Below are 19,924 nucleotides of genomic sequence, written 5' to 3'. Positions count from 1 at the left end.
AAATATATATATTAAAATCTGCTCACAGCTCATTAGCACTGCAAAGGGCAATGGTAACTGGTGATAACTTACTCCCGTGGTTTAGAGTACAGAAAAATAACAAGGTTGACAGTTATTTTATATTAGAGTAGTATCCTCATATCTGAAGCTGACTGTTAAAAAGCATTTCATTTTTACAGGTTGTTTCTGAGCTCTCATGGGTGTACATAGAAACCCTTAACTCATTGCCCCTCTGGTCTGAGAAACTGGGACCACCACCCATCTGCTGACAGTCGAGGCTCACCTCGAGTAGGTCAAGGAAGAGCTCTTCATGTGCAGTTTGTAAAGGCTGAAATAATGTAGAAATAGGCAAAGGAAAACCTTAACCATATTTCTTGCAAGGCAGTTTTTTTAGTCTCACATGTATGTATGAAATTGTATGTTCAACATGAATAGTATGTTCATATAAAATAGCACAGTCCACAGTAGAAACATAATGTAGGCCACATTTGCAATTAAAAATTTTCTAGCAACCATGCTAAAAAGCAAAAAGAAATAGCTGAAATGAATTTTAATGTTTTATTTAACCCAGTATATTCAAAATACTGTTTCAGCATGTAATCAGTAAAAATTATTAATGAGGTATTTTACTCTCTGTCTGATACTAAGTCTTCAAAATCCAGTGTTTTTTTTTTGTTGTTTTTAAACTAGCAGCAGCTCTCAGTTTGGGCTAGTCACATTTCAGGTGCTCCTGTGTCTAGTGGCTACCCTCTTGGAAGTTCTAGAGCAAATATTTTCTTCTTTCCTATGTTCTGTAGACCTCTTGATGGAATTCAGGAACTGACACTGACTAATTTCGAAGTGAAGGCTACATAGTTGCAATTTTGTTTAGGAAGGGTTTGTGGCAATGTGATTAATAACCCTAGAAGACTTGCTTGGCCATTAAATAGTTGAGGATTTGGAGTGGCAACGGCTGAACAATGGCCTGACGTGCTTCCAGGCTCTGCCAGCACAGATGTCACGCTCAGCCTAAGGATTCTCGATTTTTGGAGAGCTGAATTGTCACTTTCAGGCTTCTTTTTTCCTTTAAGGCGTTTGCTCCATATACGTTATAATCCGTACAGCACCCCACCAGCTACGGATTGTCTTTTTTCTTTTTTAAGATTCTTGAGTTTATTTTTGTCTGCACTAGGCCTTTGTGCTGTGCGGGCTTCCTCGAGTTGCAGGGAGCCGGGGCTCCTCTCTTGTTGCGGTGTGTAGGCTGCTCGTGGCGGTGGCTTGTCTGGTGGTGGCGCACGGGCTCAGTTGCTCTTTGGCATGTGGGATCTTCCTGGATCAGGGACTGAGCCTGTGTCCCCTGCATTGGCAAGTGAATTCTTAACCACTGGACCCCCAGGGAAGCCCCACTTCCAGGTTTTATAGAAAAATACATCTTGAGGAATTCACTTTTGCAAAGATACAAGGCATGACGTTTAATTTTTATTTTCTAAAGTAAACATAACCCTATTTTATTTTTATAGTACTTTGGAAGACTAGACTGTTATTCTTTGCATGATAAGCCTTTCTAGGGGGCATTAATGAAATACATGTGTTGATTTCATTCCCATTGTTTTCTTTTAAAAAGGCATTTAGAACTTAACATTATTACTATCTTCAGAATATGGGATATTAAGTCAGAGGTTTGTTTTAGCATCCTTCAGCTGTATTTATTTTTGAATATGTGGGCTACCTAAAAATGTGCATTTATTGAGGTTAGATTTTAATAACAACAACTTCTTAAATGAATCTGGGTTTATTCACTTTGTGGGCTAAGTGAATTAGGTTCCAAACTTTTATCTGGATCTGTGGAGCCTGGATATAAATTGAGAAGATCACAGCTATGGGGAAAGACCTATACTGCAAAGGCCTTTCTGCATAGATTATGAGCATCCTAACTCAGTAATTTTTTCAAAACTGTGGTTATAATTGGACCCAGTGGGGGTCTGTGTCTTTGATCAGATCACAGTGGCTGTGACTTTACACTGGAAAATGTCACTCCTGTGAAGGTTTATCACCTGTAGAGCTGGTCCTGCCTCTGATGCTGTGTTCATTTCTCATTAGCATTATTCAAAGTTTGGTTGTTAATTAGGTTGACACTTCAGTTACAGTCATCATCCACAGGGGCAGTCAGGACGCTTGTATAAAGAAGTGTAAACACTCCTTGCACATATATGTAAAGGAGGAACAGCGTTGTTGATCGGGTGATATCTGTCGTAAGGATGAGAATATGCTCTGGTAAGGGAGCAGGCCAACTCGTCCCATCAGTGTTTTTCTTAAGAAAACAGGGTTGCTACGTGACCTCATGTTCCCAGGTAGAGCATTGCTGAGGAATGTATATGAGCATCACTAGTACTTTTTAAGTGTATAGAGTGGGGTTTTTATGTGGGAAAGGAATGGGTCAAGTGAACTTGAGGCATGGGAACAGATCATATCACGTCCTCTTTAAAAAAAAGTAAGAGTACACATCAGGAATATGATTGTGGAACTGGTGGTTTACTCACTCAGTCATGTCTGACTCTTGAGATCCAGGCTGTAGTCCACCAGGCTCCTCTGTCCATGGGATTTCCCTGACTAGAATACGGAGCAAGTTGCCATATCCTCCTCCAGGGGATCTTCCCAGCCCAGGGATTGAACCCCTGTCTCCTGCATTGGCAGACAGATTCTTGACCACTGAGCCACCTGGGAAGCCCCAAAATATTAATACACAGGACCTGAAATGAAAGGATGCAAGTGTATGGAAAATTGTAGCAAACATAGGTGCCTTTTAAAAGTATGCAAATTTCTAGATCATACATCTTCCTTTGATTTAGAAACATTATTAGTGGGATAACTGGTTCATAAGGCAATAACGTTTAACTCGAACCCTGCTAATAATGGTGGTGGGAAAAACTGGACGGAACTGGGTTGAGATCTCAGTTTCGCCTTCTGGTAGCCAAATATTAAGGACAAATCAGTCCACACGTTCGAGCCCTTGTTTGTTCGTTCATAAACGATAGCATGAGTACTTGGCGTGGAAGACTATTCACATCAGATGGGACATTCAGTGTCTAACGAGCGTTAACAGAATTCCCTACTCGTGCTTAGATTCTCAGTAACCTTAACTCCCTTCCCGCTTTCTATCTAATAATGCTGAAAACTACTCAACAAGTGACTGGAAAATTATATGTACAAATGAGGCTTCCAAAAATAAACAGCCAGTGATCCTGGAGGGCCTGGAACAAGTAAGCTTCCGTAGCAGAAACAAAACGCTCCCCACCCGGCTCCATCTCCAAACAAGTAGACACTCGTTGTCATGGCTAAACATCTGCAGGAAAGTGGCTCACAAGCAGTTTACTGTAAAATAATTAAAGCTTATTTATGTCAGGAGACCTTGGGAATAAAAAAGGAGCGTGCAGACCAATTTGCATTAGCACATTACCGCGGGCCCTTGCTTCCCTTTCAATTAACAGGCCAGCAGGTGCTGCCCACGGTCAGGATGATAAGCGGAGGCGAGGAGGAGGCGCCCGGGCTGACCCGCGGGCGCGGCGGCCTGCCTGCGGATCAGCTCGTCCCTCACCGTTCCAATATCCGAGGTGTGAATGTAACGATTCCTCTCTGTCACGCAGGTCTCGGCCCTGAAAAATAAACTGAAGAAGCAGTCCACAGCTACGGGGGATGGAGTAGCCAGGGCCTTCCTCAGGGCGCAGGCGGCTTTGTTTGGATCCTACAGAGATGCTCTGAGATACAAACCTGTAAGCATTTCCCTTCATCACTGTTTTAATTTGCTCTTGGGTGGTTCTTTGAAATGGGGCAGGGAATGAAATACTCGAATATCCCCCACCCTAAAATGTTTCATAAAAGGTTTTTAAAAATCCAAACTAATATGCTGTAAAACATGGTGTCCTTTCTCCAGGTTCTTGACCTTTTGGCTTTAGCTCTTTCAGTCAGTAACCCTTTAGTCAAGTGTCTCCCACATTCTCTTGCAGGTAGCACCTGGTTGCTTACTATCTGAAATTGGAATTCTTACCTCTTAACTAATGAAGTGTGTTAGTGCATTTTAGAGTGACTACCCAGTTTTGCTAAGATTACTAAGAAATTAGCCAGACAGTTGGGTTTATTAGTTTAGAAATGTCAAGTGCAATGTGAAGGTTTAAATGTGTTAGAACCTGGACGTTTTGCAATATTTAGAAATTTGTTGTTTTCCTAAATCATAACACTTCTCTAAGTGGGCTTTTCTGCTTAACATATCTTAGCTCACTTTGCCATTTCCTTTTTAATACCCCTAAAAGGATTTTATGTAGAATTGTGACCCACGTTGTTAAGTAGCCCAAAAAGATATAAATTAAAAAAAATTTTTTTTCCTCTGAATTACTGGTTAAGTTAGTCTGATTTTACTAAAATGATTACATTGCCCTTTTGTAACCAGATGAACAAATGGGTTAAAAATATTGTTAGCAATAAGACCTGTTATCTAAAAGGAATTCCACCATTATTAGGCTGTGTAACATGAACCCATTTCTTCATTCCTTCTCAACTTCCATATCTTATTTGTGAAATGAGAATTCTTACGCCCCCTCTGGCTATCTTTCAGGCTGAGTGTGTAAATTGTGTCATAAACTGTGTGTACTAAACAAGCACTGAACAAACGTGAGTGGGTTGTGTGCTTTCTGAGCTGACTTCCACATGACTGGTTCCCACCCAGCGGCTCTTGTACATCTGAAGAGTTACTGAGTCACGAAGAGAAGTCTGTAAATGTATAGGCAAATGAGCTGCTGTCTCTAGAAAAATGCATATGGTCTAATTTGCTTGCTAATCTTTTTGAAATTTGTGTACATTTTTAAAAGCATGATGTAGAACTCATAGTACCATATGTAGTATATATAACTTACGTGGGGGGAGTCTTCAGAGATGATTGACAGTTACGGGGTCTCTTTCTTTAAAAGACTGGAAACCAGTCATCCATTCTACAGTGGAGCATATTCATTAAAATCATCAAACATCAGTTGAAACATAGAAATGAGTTTGAAAGACAGACTTGGTGATTGATTTCAGATGTCACATGTTTTGGAAAGAGATTGGTTTCACGTTTACAGTTACAGGGGGGAAGTTAAAAGTATCACTTTGCTGTGATTTTGCCACATTTAAATACTAATCTTTATAAACTACATTTTTGTTTTTATTTTCCCTTTTAAACTTGTAATAGACTTCAGATTTCAGGACAGCAGACTGAAGAGAAAATTTTCTTACATGATTTCAATTATCAGTGTTGTTAGGTGCTGGTTAAAATGGTAAAAAAATCCCATGTTTGACATTAATTATTGCAGTTTTTGTAGCTTAATTTTCTCCTTCTTTGAACTTAAATAAACAGATAGGGGTACTGGATTTCTGACTTTTCTTTTAAGCATGGTGAAAGCCAGATTCTCAGTATCTGTAGGAAAATATTTAATTTTGTCAGGGAGTATCTTTCCTGTTTATTGATTGCGTTTTGTGAATTTGTTAATTTATCTATGTTTTTCCTTTTTATGTGTGATGTTTTCTCCTACTCTCTTCACTGCTGGTTTTGTCTGGGAGCTGGAGGATAGTGTTTTCATTCTGCATGACTTCCCGTTTCTTTGACTCAGTCTTCGAATGAAAACTTAATTTTTAAAGTGTGCTGAATGTACACTTAATTTTTAAAGTGTGCTGAATGGTCATGTATGGATGTGAGAGTTGGACTGTGAAGATGGCTGAGTGCCGAAGAATTGATGCTTTTGAACTGTGGTGTTGGAGAAGACTCTTGAGGGTCCCTTGGACTGCAAGGAGATCCAGCCAGTCCATTCTGAAGGAGATCAGCCCTGGGATTTCTTTGGAAGGAATGATGCTAAAGCTGAAAGTCCAGTACTTTGGCCACCTCATGCGAAGAGTTGACTCATTGGAAAAGACTCTGATGCTGGGAGGGATTGTGGGCAGGAGGAGAAGGGGACGACAGAGGATGAGATGGCTGGATGGCATCACTGACTCGATGGACGTGAGTCTAAGTGAACTCTGGGAGTTGGTGATGGACAGGGAGGCCTGGCGTGCTGCGATTCATGGAGTCACAAAGAGTCGGACATGACTGAGCGACTGAACTGAACTGAATGTACTTAGACATTTTTTTCTTACATATTTTCAAAATAAATAGTTTTTAAGGAAAATTATTTATTGTATATAAAACACTTGTTATTGTCTCAGGTATTATCCTTACAAAACCTCCTGTATTCTGAATTTTTGAAAGCACATTTTTTAAATTTTATGCAGTCTTTTTGACATTTATGTAATAGGCATGTATCTTCAATATATTTTCTGAGCAATGTAAAAAAAAAAAAATGAGCCAGAAGTTACAGTTATATCATGGATAGCTCAGGTGCTAAAGAATCTGCCTGCAATTCAGGAGACTCTGGTTCAATTCCTGGGTTGGGAACATCCGCTAGAGAAGGGATAGGCTACCCACTCCAGTATTCTTGGGCTTCCCTTGTGGCTCAGCTGGTAAAGAATCCACCTGCAGTGCGGGAGACCTGGGCTCAATCCCTGGGTTGTCATGATCCCCCTGGAGAAGGGAAAGGCTACCCACTCCAGTATTCTGGCCTGGAGAATTCCAAGGACTGTATAGTCTATGGGGTCCCAAAGAGTGGGACACGACTGAGCGACTCTCACTTTCACTTTCATCATAAGCATATTTTGGTGGTGGTGGTTCAGTTGCTCAGTAGTGTCCGACTCTGCAACCCCATGGCCTGTACCACGCCAGGATTCGCTGTCTTCTGCTATCTCCCAGAGTTTGCTCAAACTCATGGTCCGTTGAGTTGGTGATGCCATCCAACCATCTCATCCTCTGTCGGCCCCTTCTCTTCCCACCTTCAATCTTTCCCAGCATCAGGGTCTTTTCCAGTGAGTCAGCTCTTCACATCAGGTGGCCAACGTAATGGAGCTTCAGCTTCAGCATCAGTCCTTCCAATGAATATTCAGGACTGTTTTCCTTTAGGATTGACTGGTTTGATCTCCTTGCCGTCCAAGGGACTCTCAATTACATTAATTGACTCTTACTTACATGAATGGTTTTGACTCTTACTTACATTAATGATTTTTTAATTGCTATTAAGACAACTGACCATTTAGTGCCTGCTGGATACCAGGCATTGACGGGCCCTTTATATTAACTCTTTCACTTAAATCTTTATAAGCCATTAAATTATCACCCCTTTCATTTTGAAGATCAGAAAAATGATGCTCATGGAGGTTAAGAACTGTCACTGAGGTCCCCAGCTGATGGCTAGGAGCCCGTGTCTGTGTCCGTTCTTCCCACGGTCCTGCTCGCCAGCTGGTGTGGAGCGTTTCCACTCGTGCTGCCTGTCTCTTGCTGTACACTCCTCAAGATGCATCTTCTGAACCTAACATTTCCTCTGAATGAAGATACACGGAAGGCTCTCGGTATTTGTCTGTGTGCAGACTGAGTCTCAGGAATATTCTTGAGAGGTGCAGGTGGTGTAGGCGTCTTACGGAGTGTGTGTGAGTTGGGGGGCCAGTTTGTCTCCTGCCCTGAGAGCCCACGCGTGGCTCGGTCCTCCTGGGATGACTGCCTCTGCTCAAACCACTCCACTCAGCGGTGGCACTGGGGATCCAGCTGGCTGTGGGGGTGAGCGAAAGCCCTCTGGAGGACCTGAATGCTCACTTTCAAATGCACGTGCTGAGTGCCGGCCCAGAGTAACTGGTTTTATGAATGAAGCCCTTGGAACATCCGAGTGACAGCGCTTAAAATGTTGTCGCTTTTCTCCTCCAGCCTAACTTACACTCTCTAGAAGGTACACTGGCACGGTTCACACACTGTCCTTAATTGCAGAGAAAATCATAAAACTCCTTAAAGTTTTTGGAAAGTGATTTCAGGAAAATAATGGCTATTCGGCTGGTTTTGGATTTTTTTAGCCAACAGCAAGTGTAGCTACTTTTAAGAATTCAGAACTGGGAGGTCAAACTAATATACTAAGTAAATGGGAAAAGAGTGATGAAGGCACAGACTCTAGAACATTCTGAATCCTCACCCTGTGACTAAGCACTTATATGACTTTGGGCTGATAACCTCTTAGTGCTTTCATTTCCTCATGTGTTTAAAAAAAAAAGACAATAATCCTTCATGGTGGTTTAGAGGATAACATGAGTTCATACATGTTAGTTACTGGAACAGTGCCTGGCATGTAATTAATGCTCTATTTATTAGCTGTGACCATTAAACACGATATAGTAGACGTAGTAAGTTTGGTAAGGAGTATTCCTTCAACGTAACTAAAATAGAGTACCCTCTGCTGATCTCCGAAAGAAAAGCATTGTTATAAACATGAGAGTATTTTAAATGGTTGCACTAAATAAAGGGTCATCATTTGTACCTCTTCGTATCATTGGCATCACAACCTATTAAAAATAAGTCAGATTTTTGACCAACAGGTAGTGCTAAAGAATTGTTTAATGAGTTCAAATATGGCTCAGTATATTCAAAAGCATATGCTTTATTACCCCCAAGAACATAGAGATAATACTTAAATGTATTGCTTTGAATATTTAGGATGATGTCATTTGTTTCAAACACCCAAGCTTTTCTGGGCTTCCATGAGCTTTGCTAATGGACAAAAAGGAAATTCTTTTTAAAATAAAGATGAACTAAAATAATCTGGGCCCCTGTTTGACAAATAGGAGAAACATTGGGACAGTTGGACTAAAAATGCCTCATAACCTGAAAAATCTTTTATTACTGTTTTCTGTGAGAATCTAACTATATTTTTAAGATTCCCATGAGAGAGCTGGTGGCAGAATCTCTCGGCGATTTTAAAAAATGTTAATGTACCATCATTATGCAGACATTTCTGCTCAGTTTGTTTATAAATCGTACCTAACTGGGACATTAACATTAAGTGTGTTAAGGAACTGAATAAGTACTGTGTCGACACTTTGGATTTTGCTTCACGTTTTTGTACAGTATCATTCTTCCTGACACCTTTGTTTTTTTTTTCCCAGCATGACTTTCACGAAGTCATGCACATTCTAAAAGCGTAAAGATCTGTGTCTGTATAGGTCTGTTTCTTAAGTATTTCCTTATTCTTGTGAAGTTTCCTACTGTGGAGGACAGTCTAGAACTTGAAACATATCTCTTCTTAAAAACAAACTAAGCAAAAATGTTACGTTAATTTAACAATGATAATTTCTCTGAAGCTGAACATAATAGAAGGGTGGGAGAAGCAGCCCCATTTCATCCATATCTTACCTGTGCCTTAATTATCCTATAAAAATAACTCGAATAGCAGCTAATGGGTATTTATTGAACACACAGAATAAAGGTACTGTGTTGTACTGTGGGGAAGGCAAAGATGTGTAAGGATTTGGTCTCAAGCCTCGAGAATTCACGGATAAGATAATGCTTAACACAAGGCAGAGGATGAGCACTAGAAGAGAGAGACACACTCACCTCTGGATATTCAGAGGCTGCAGAATTGGCTTCTCTCTGTTGAAGGTAAGCTGAGACATCTCAAGGTGAATCTGGGGTTCCGGCTGGAGCAGACCGAGACCCCTGAGGCCGAGTCTGAGTTATGTAAGCGCCATCAGGTCTGGGTGACTTGCAGTTAAGTTTCTGGCGTCCTGGCTGCATGGCACTCTCTTTCTTAACTATTATTAGTCATCATACAGGTGACATAGAGTGACCCTGTTCTGTGGATGGTCACGACTCTGCTTTTTACGTTTTAAAAGATAAATTGAGCACGAACGTCGGTGGTTTTACTGCTGGTGGTGACACCTCATCTGTCGTCCATTCACCCTTCAGAGGGCTTCCCTGGTGGCTCAGAGGTTAAAGCGTCTGCCTGACGTGTTTGTTGACTGACATGCCTAATGAGACCACGGCTAGCGCTGGTGGTTCCTCTCTGAAAAGCCTGCTTCTCTTCTCTGTCATAAGAGCTTCGTCCTGTCCTACAACAAGCCATTTTCTTGCTTCCTTCCGTGCCCCTTTGTGTGGCATTCCAGGGCCGTGATTGTGGGTTTCCTTCCTTTCCATTGCCTCGTCACTGTTCCATGAGCAAGAGAATCGGTTCCTTTAGCATCGCATCACAGTTTTCCCAGGAAGAGTTTTTCTTCCCCATCTTTCGGTATTTCTGCCTGAGTATTCTGTACCTCCACGGACTGTGTATTTGTTTACTTACTTCTTCTGTCAATGAACCATGTAATTAAAAAACGTGAATTGTATTATAGATAAGTATTTCTCAGTTGCGTAAATCTTTGTCCCTAACTAGGGTGATCGGCCTAACTTTAATACTTAGCTCTATCTACACAGATGATTGCTGGATATAAGGACATGTTCCAAACTAGAACTTGTAGCTTGTGTTACATATCCCCAGGTGACCTTCACACCCTGTACCCTTCCCTGTGCTAGAGGCCCAGCCCAGGCTGAACTGGCTGGTGTTCTTTCCAGAGGAAAGTTGCCCTTGGCTAAATGAGTGGTGCCTCACCAGGTACCCCATCTTCTCCTCCACCCGTACTCCCAAAAGATCAGCAACTGACTGACACAGGCTGCAGGAAACTGGCCTCCTCCCCTCAAGGCAGGGTGGCCTCAGCCACAAGACTTGTGCTTTTCCATGGGTTCCGGCTGAAGCCGCATTCTTGCCTGTTTTTTCCCCCTGTCATCTCCTGTTCCCCTTGGGACCTATTTCCTGAGAACTCTCCTCCAAAAAGCCACTCGAACAAGAATCCCCATCTAAGGCTTGGCGCAGAACCCAAGCCAAGACATATACCAGAACTGATTTTATCAGATTCTTCTTAAATCTGGATTTTGTTCTCTGTTCCTGCTCTTTAATAAGCAATAGCATCTTCTGAGCCTCAAGCTAGAAATCCAGAAGTCATCTTTCACCATTGCTCATCTTTTCCTTGTATACCTGTGGTCCTTAACACTTTTTGTCTCCAAATGTCTTTACTGTCTTCAGTTCAGTTCAGTTGCTCAGTCGTGTCCAACTCTTTGCAGCCCCATGCACGCCAGGCCTCCCTGTCCATCACCAACTCCCAGAGTCCACCCAAACCCATGTTCATTGAGTTGGTGATGCCATCCAGTCCTCTCATCCTCTGTCGTCCCCTTCTCCTTCTGCCCTCAATCTTTCCCAGGTTCAGGGTCTTTTCAAATGAGTCAGCTCTTCGCATCAGGTAGCCAAAGTATTGGAGTTTTAGCTTCAACATCAGTCCTTCCAGTGAACACCCAGGACTGATTTCCTTTAGGATGGACTGGTTGGATCTCCTTGTAGTCCAAGGGACTTAAAAAGTGTCAAAGGACATCAAAGAACTTCTGTGTATATCAGTATATCTATCACTATTTACCATATTAGAAATGAAAACTGAATGTATTCTAAATATTTATTAATTTATTTAAAACAATACAGACAAAATAGAAAAAATAATTTAAAAATCGAAAAAAAACACAAACCTACTAAAGATAACCATAAAACATGTTTTCATAAAAATAACTATATTTCTAAATAACTTGGAAGAATGGTCCATTTTTCCAAATCTCTTTACTATCTGGCTTAAAGGAAATTGGCTGGAGTTTTATATTTAATTCTGCCTTCAGTTTGTTGCACTATCACAAATTATGAAGCCTTTGGAAATCTCTGTTGAATCTCACAAGAAAATGAAAGTGAAAAGGGCAAATAACATCTTAGTACTGTTATGAAAACAGTCTTAATGTCACAGATCCTGTGGAAAGACCAGAGTCCCTGGACCAGCTTTGAGAATCGCTGCTGTGTATCAGTTGACAAATAAGTCCTGATTTTGCCATGAAATGTTTAGCAGTGTCATTAACCACACAAACTTCAGATGCTCACAACCTGGGTGAATCTGCTTAAACTCTGCTTCCTCATCTGTAAAATGTAATAACAATCACGGCTTATTGTACTACATCAAATATTTCATATAGACTAGGATATCCAGAAATAGGGTAATGTAGAGGTTGAGAGCATAGCGTGAATCCTGTTTCTAGCACTTAACAATGCTCTGCAGTCTTGAACCAGTTACTGAAGCTTTAGGTTTTGTTGTTGTTCAGTCTTATCCAGCTCTTTGCAGCCCCGTGGACTGTAGCCCACCAGGCTCCTCTGTCCATGGGCTTCTCCAGGCAAGAGTACTGAGGTGAGTATCCATTTCCTTCTCCAGGGATCTTTCCAACCCAGGGGTTGAGCCACACCTCCTGCATTGGCAGGTGGATTCGTTACCGCTGAGCCACCAGGAAACCCATGTTTTAGTTTCATCGTGTATAAAGTGTGATGATAATGAGCTTGAGATTTGCATGAGTTAATATGTATTAAGTGTCTTACAACAGTGCCTGGTACATAGTAAGCGTTACGCACTCATTAGCTACTGTTATTACTGTTAGTCGTGATTAGTGTCCTATAAACGTTAGGTAATGGGAGTCATTACTGTTTCTTTCTTTCTACCGCCTAGTCCATCGCTCCTTGCCTGATTTATGTTGCACTGTTAACTGATCTGCCTGTTCCCATTGTTTCCTCCTGCCCGTAAACTCTCCATTCCAAGACACAGGCACAATCTCACCACCTCCTCACGTACACACTGCTCTGAGCTACCGGAGGTCTCCAAGGAGAGAACTGACGTCTTGGGATGTGGCCCAGGCCTTCTCCAGGCTGGCCGCCTGCCCTTCCTCCCACTCTGGTTCTTTCTGTTACTTGAGTCCGATGGCTTCTAGGCCTCAGCTGATCTCTTCTTACCCCACTTTGGCGCTTTCTCTCCAGACACACCCGGCACGTTGTGTCCACGTCTGTCCTCTCTCAGGACTATCTTTTCCCTCTGTGATTCATAAAGCTTCCGTTCATGTTCAAAACCAGCTCACCTTCTGCTGTGAAGTCACAGAAGGGCCCTCATGAGATCTCCCACTGCAGGTGTGAACTGGGAGATCAGGGGCCAACACGGGACATGGTGTCACTTTACTTGGAACAAGACAGTGTTTGAGAAACCACTCAATCCCAGTCCCGATCTCTAGTCAGATTGTAAATAAACCAGAAGATCCTAAGGAGTGTTCCTTCTTACCTTGCCATGCAGTTTCAACGTGGATGGAAAGGCACTCCCACCAGGGAGGCACTTACAGTCAGTTTCACAGGGTAGACCCCGAAGGGGCCAGCAGCTGAGACTCTCGTGTGTTTACACATACAGCTTTAGAGCACTGTTAATCAAGACTGATTTTTCTTTCCCCTGAGAGAAAATACTAAGATGTGCCAGGACTTTGTCTTTTTGGTGCTCTTTAAGATGAGATGGTTGGATGGCTTCACTGACCCAATGGACATGGGTTTGGGTGGACTCTAGGAGTTGGTGATGGACAGGGAGGCCTGGCGTACTGCAGTCCATGGGGTTGCAAAGAGTCGGACACAACTGAGTCACTGAACTGAACTGAAGATTCTTAGTGGCCAAGCTGTTGACCAAGTGAAGGTTCATTGGAAGCTTTTACCATGATTGGTGTCTTCAAAGATGCATGGGCAGCAAACCAGAGCTTTCTCCCTGCTGCTTCCCCAAGAAATTGCAAGCGTTTGCTAGGAGATTAGTGAGGACAGAGTTCTTCCAGGTAATTCATGTTGGCTGATGACTAGGCTTCAACAACATGTGAACCATGAACTTCCAGATGTTTAAGCTGGATTTAGAAAAGGCAGAGGAACCAGAGATCAAATTGCCAACATCCGTTGGATCATAGAAAAAGCAAGAGAATTCCAGAAAAATGTCTGCTTCATTGACTATGGTGAAGCCTTTGACTGTATGTGTGGATCACAACAAACTGGAAAATTCTTCAAGAGATGGGAATACCAGACCACCTGACCTTGCTCCTGAGAAAACTATGCAGGTCAAGAAGCCACAGTTAGAACTGGGCATGGAATGACAGCTGGCTCCAGACTGGGAAAGGAGCACATCAGGGCTACCCTCCAGTCCCTCCAATCAGAAGAAATGCCGCCTGCGAGATCTTCAGCTGGAGGTCGAGCTCTGTGTTGAATTGAAGACTGTGCTGCATTGTTACAACTTTTAGACATTATAGATGGTAATAAAACCTCACACGTTTGAGGGAAAATCCATCAAATAAAAACCAAGATTATGAATCGTACTGGTTTCTTTGTGATAGCGGTGAGATAGTTGGAACTGCTGCTAGAGGCAATGGTTTTTGTTTAGTTTTAAAATTTATATTTGCTTTTGCAAAGATAATATGTCATACAGAGCAGGCTTTATCTCACTTGCTATTTCATTTGTTTTCTTATAAAGCATTTATTGCGCCCCAGATAACTAGGTATATTCCTGATAATGGGGATTCGAAAACCACAGAGCTTTACTGTAACAGAGTTGCTTGTTTGTTTGTTTTTCTCATTAGGTTGTAATTTCTATGATAGTGGCAAAGTATAGTGTATTTTTGATGATCCAAAATATATTTATGTAAATTAATCCAATTTAAAAAGTCATTCTATAGTATTTAAGAATGGCAACAATTAATATGAAAATGTATATTGTTAGTGTTACTATTGGAGAAGGCAATGGCAACCCACTCCACAACTTTTGCCTGGAGAATCCCATGGACAGAGGAGCCTGGTAGGCTATAGTCCATGCGGTCGCTAAGAGTCGGACACGACTGAGTGACTTACTTTCACTTTTCACTTTCATGCATTGGAGAAGGCAATGGCAACCCCCTCCAGTGTTCTTGCCTGGAGAATCCCAGGGGCGGAGAAGCCTGGTGGGCTGCCATCTATGGGTCGCACAGAGTCGGGCACGACTGATGCGACTTAGCAGCAGCAGCAGCAGCAGCAGCAGCAGTGTTACTTTGGATCATCAGCTGATGGCTGGTGGTAGGTGGCACCTGTTAATAGATTATTGATTTGTCTTCTGTGATTCTCAGCTTGAATTTTGTTTTCTTGCCTCTGGAGCAGTGCTTTCCAGGACCACTTCCTGTGATAAAGGAAGTGTTCCGTGTCCTGTGTTACAGTAGCCACTAGCCCCTTGTGGCCGCTGAACATTTCAGATGCAGCTGGTGTGACTGAGGAACTGACTTCCTGTTTTAATGTTAATAAACTTAAATGTAAATAGCACTGAATGTGACTAACAGGTGCCTTGTGGAGCAGGGCACTTCCATAGTGTCATTAACTTCTGTCAGAGTGGTAACAGCTGAATTACACAGATGGCTAGTCCCATCATTTTATTCGTGCAAGAAGCGGTTTTTGGAATTTTACTTACAGATACCTGTAATCAAGACATTAGTTCTTCCTTAAAATTAAATGATAATTAATATTTTCTGAAGTTCTATAAGAAAGTGGATGGACAAGCTCACTTTTTCCCTTTTCATTGCAGTGTGTTGATTGCTGGAGGACTTACTGTAAGGACCAAATCATGGACCCTAATGTCTGTTTTCACTTTGTCTATAAAGTTCAGTTGTTTTTCCTCATCTGTGTGAATGGGCTGTGGAGGGCAGCAGCGAGTGGCAGGGGTCCATCAGTGAGGGGTGCTTTCTGGGCTCACGTGTGGGAGTACGTGGAAGCTGTGTTTGGAATGAAAGTCCTTGTGATTTGGAGGAGGGGTGTCAAGCGGAGCCTGAGACTTGTGACTCTTGCAGAGTTCTGAACACTTAGCAAAATAGAGTAAGTTCAGGCAGCTGGACTACCTAGGACTTTATTGAGAAAGTATCCAGTCAGAAATGCATTTGTAATCAGGAAGGGAATGTGATTGATAGACCTTTCAATTAAAAGGAAATTTTTTTTCAGGGTTTTCCCTGGTGACTCAGTTGGTAAAGAGTCCGCCTGGACTACAGGAGACCCAGGTTCAGTTCCTGGGAGGGTAAGATCCCCTGGAGAAGGGAATGGCTACCCACTCCAGTGTTCTTGCGTGGAGAATCCCATGGACAGAGGAGCCTGGCAGGCTACAGTCCATGGGGTCGCAAAGAGTCGGGCACGACTTAGCAACTAAACCACCAAAAAGAAATGAATGATCATACCTAAGTGGCAAAAATCATGCAGCAGTTTTTATAGTAAGAATGTTTTCTAGTCAAGATGAAATATAATTGTTCAGTTCAGTCACTCAGTCGTGTCCGACTCTTTGCAACTCTATGAATCGCAGCATGCCAGGCCTCCCTGTCCATCACCAACTCCGAGTTCACTCAGACTCACATCCATCGAGTCAGTGATGCCATCCAGCCATCTTATCCTCGGTCATCCCCTTCTCCTCCTGCCCCCAATCCCTCCCAGTATCAGTCTTTTCCAGTGAATCACCTCTTCGCATGAGGTGGTCAAAGTCCTGGAGTTTCAGCTTTAGCATCATTCCTTCCAAAGAAGTCCCAGGGCTGATCTCCTTCAGAATGGCTTTTGCAAATAGATGTGCTATTTTTAATTTAATTCATAATCATTCTGATGATATTAAATCTTTGTCTTTAGAGAATTTATTCGTACTTTGAGAGATTGAAAGTCAGCATTTTTAAGAGCCTAAAGGATTCTTGATTAGGAAGCTACAGCAGAAGCTTATTGGTTGAGGAATATTTCTACCAGCCTCAACTCCAGCCAGTGTGTGTAAGGGTCTGACTCCCTCGAACACTTGGAGCTCCTAGAAGTTGGCTCTGTGTGTTACACTCCCTTGTGACCTACTGGGCCTCCTCAGATAGACTGGTTTGCTCTGACATCCCCAAATTCTTTGCTTCTACCCAGGGTGAGCCCATCACGTTCTGCGAGGAGAGTTTCGTAAAGCACCGTTCAAGTCTCATGAAACAGTTCTTGGAAACTGCAGTCAACCTCCAGCTTTTTAAGCAGGTAAGAGTGCACCTCCATGTTTTATTTTGTAACTTGAATGTATCAGAAACTTGTAACAGCTTTTTGTTACTGTAAGCTTATGTCTAAACTTTGCTATTAGAAACTTCCTTGCAGAAAACTGCCCATGCACAGCAGGAAGAGCGGTGACTAGGCATGACTAGTACGTGACTAGTATGACTAGGTATCTTCGATGGGCTTATCTTAGTTTGGTTAGATTGATACAGCTTGGTGAACAAACCAAGTTTTTTATAGGACCATCCCAATGTAATCTGATTTATAAAAAATGATTCCTAATTATGTGAGTTTTTAAGCTTTGTAAGGGGCTTCCCAGGAAGGGGCTCAGATGGTAAAGAATCTGCCTGAAGTGCAGTAGCCCCGGGTTCAATCTCTGTGTCAGGAAGATCCCCTGGAGAAGGGAGTGGCTACCCACTTAAGTATTCTTGCCTGGAGAATTCATGGACAGAAGACTTTCCACAATCACAAATTCAAAATTCCAAAAGAAGTTATAGTTCTGCTTGTGTGTCTTGATTTCTGGCCCAGAAAATATAATTGTCATTGCGAAAAGCAGCATCTTAACATCAGAATTCAGAAAGTTCAGATGCAGTGTGATCTTTCATCCTATTGTGTGATCACGCAAGTCTCTTAATTGAGGCTGGCCTTAGTTTCTGTTAATATTTGAATTACTTTCTTAACACTTACTTTTCTTATTCCACATGGCAATTTTAAGTGTAAAGTTAGTTATATGAATTCAACATTTAATGAATACTTAGAGTGTGTCATCAACTGTGCACAGGGCCAGAACGAAGACATGAGTAAAAACTCAATGATGCCCTTGAGAAACTGACAAGCTAGGAGAAATGGTTTTTGCTGTTAAGAGGAAAGAGACCAGGTAACAGAATAAGCGTTAGATCAGCATGGTGAAAAATCCAATACTGTTTATCTGTATTCTGAAGTAGTTTTAAAAAATGATCTGAGTTAGGAAAATGCTCTCTGGGCCATATACCTGCCTTACGAAATGTGAAGAAAGGTTAGATTTATCCAGTAGACCTCTTTAAGGAGCAAAGAGAAGCAGGTTGTGTGGGTTTCCAGATGAGAGGTGTCTTGTGTGAATTTCCAAGGACGGAGTGGGTCCCCTTTGGAGCTCTGTGTCCGTGGAGGGCCCCCGTGCAGACGAGATTCCTTCCCCAGGTTAGAGCAGGGCCGAGGGATGGTGTGCCAGTGCCGACGTTCGCTGCCCAGGGCAGCCCCAGGCTGGTGTCCAGTGCACGCTTGGTGAGTGTCCACGCCCTTCCCGTGTTTTGTCACAAGGAGACAGTTACACCTTCCATTGTCGAATCTGAGTTGTGAAGCTCAAGTTATGTGGGTGTCGAGGACTGAGTGGATAGGTGGAATAACATATCACTCCCCTTTGACCATGAGATTCTGTCACTAGCCTTATCATTTGATAAAGTTCATACGTGGTCTTTTTTTATTTTAACATAACTACAGAAAGCATATATGTATATATACGCACACACACATGTATATACATTTAGAGCCAGATGGAGTTGGGCTCGACCTTGGCTTTGCTGCTCACTTGCTTTTTATTCGTGTGTGTCTGTTTCTCTGTAAAATAGCAGCACTGTCCACCCCTGGCAGGCCGGGACATGGTTTATGTGATTTAACACCTGTGCCCTGCTGGCTGGACAGTGCACACAACTCTGTGAAGCTCAGGAACGTTAGTGTTGGCCTCATCCTGAGAGCAGCTAGGTTAACAAAACGTACATCTGTGCAGGGCTATATTATGTCGACGTAGAGAATGAACTTGTGGGCATGAAGAGGGAGCGCGATGAGCAGGGAGAGCAGCGTTGACGCACAGACGCTGCCGCACGCGAGTGAGAGGCGCTGGCGAGCTGGGAGCCCGCTCCCAGGCCCCGCGATGACCTCGGGGGTGGGGGGAGGGGGTCAGAGCAGGGCGGATATATGGACATGTACAGCTGGTTCCCTCCGTGTACAGCAGAAACCAGCACAACACTGTAAAGCGATTACACTTCACTAAGACAATGAATTTTTTAAAAGTATAATTTTATCAAAGAGGCTGAATGTAAAGTACGGAGACGGCCACTCGGAACCAGTCATAGAACAGTTTAATAGTTTACATATGCAACTAGACCACATTCTTGAAATGGATACTACTTCATGCACCGTAAGAAAGTGATGCTTGAAGGTGCCCCTGCAGGGACCTGCGGCTCTGTTGAGAACACCACGGAGCCGCACAGGTGAGCCGGGGCAGGCTCGGCAGTGCTGAGCGGCGCCGACGGGGCCGGGCGGCCCCAGCGGAGCGTGTCGCGGGGCGTGGGGCGCCTGCTCACGGTCTTGCCGCAAGCAACCGGGAGCACAGAGGGACACGCGGAAAGCTCTTCTGCGTGATGGACATGTTTATACCTGGTTTGTCGTCATAGTAACAGGATGATATACATCTGCCCAAACTCACTGAATTGTCTGCAGGTTTCTGCATACTATTTCCCGGTTGCTAAAGGTTGGGGGGGGTGGAAAGGGAAAGCCAAAACAGGAACCAATTGGTTAAAGGAAAATAATCAACATAGATGAATTCTCAAAGACAGGACTGATGTTTCTGAACGAATATGAGTCCACGTTCCTGACTGTGAGTTTGTGACCCGCTCTGGGTCAGGAACCGCCCACGTCCTCTGTTTGTTTGACAAACTTGGGAGAACAGGAGCCCAGGAGAGAAGCGTACGATGTGAACGCAAGAGTTAGAGTCGGCTTTCGCCCCTGATGACACGGCAGGGAAGGATCCAGTGCTCGCATCTGCACTCTGCCTGTGTGTAAAGTCGCTCAGTTGTGTTCGGCTCTCTGTGATCCTGTGGACTCTCACCCTCCAGGCTCCTCTGTCCATGGAATTTTCCAGGCAAGAATACCGGAGTGGGTTGCCAGTTCCTTCTCCAGGGGCATCTTCCTGACCCAGGGATCGAACCCAGGTCTCCCACATTGCAGGCAGACGCTTTACCATCTGAGCCACCAGGGTTATGTATTGGAACAACTTAAAACGCAGGATTTGCAAAACGCCTTGTGGTGAGGATCACACGAGACAAAGCCCTAGCCCTTGTTCTCCAGGATGAGAAGTGTGA

At 43.1% G+C, this 19,924-nt stretch overlaps 1 protein-coding gene across 3 annotated transcripts in view; it reads left to right on the top strand.

Moving 5' to 3' along the window:
* DENND1B (DENN domain containing 1B) overlaps positions 1-19,924 on the top strand; it is a 261,857-nt gene that overhangs the window by 177,564 nt on the left and 64,369 nt on the right. For all 3 annotated transcript variants that reach the window (XM_069544323.1, XM_069544322.1, XM_069544325.1), the window contains 2 exons: positions 3,624-3,749; positions 16,695-16,796. In XM_069544323.1, coding sequence (XP_069400424.1) covers positions 3,624-3,749; positions 16,695-16,796 — 228 coding nt within the window. The remainder of the gene's footprint in view (positions 1-3,623; positions 3,750-16,694; positions 16,797-19,924) is intronic.

This window comes from Ovis canadensis, chromosome 12, assembly GCF_042477335.2.
Source record: "Ovis canadensis isolate MfBH-ARS-UI-01 breed Bighorn chromosome 12, ARS-UI_OviCan_v2, whole genome shotgun sequence".
Taxonomy (NCBI): Eukaryota; Metazoa; Chordata; class Mammalia; order Artiodactyla; family Bovidae; genus Ovis; species Ovis canadensis.
Note: the sequence above shows the minus strand (reverse complement) of the source record. Positions and strands in the feature narration are given on the sequence as shown.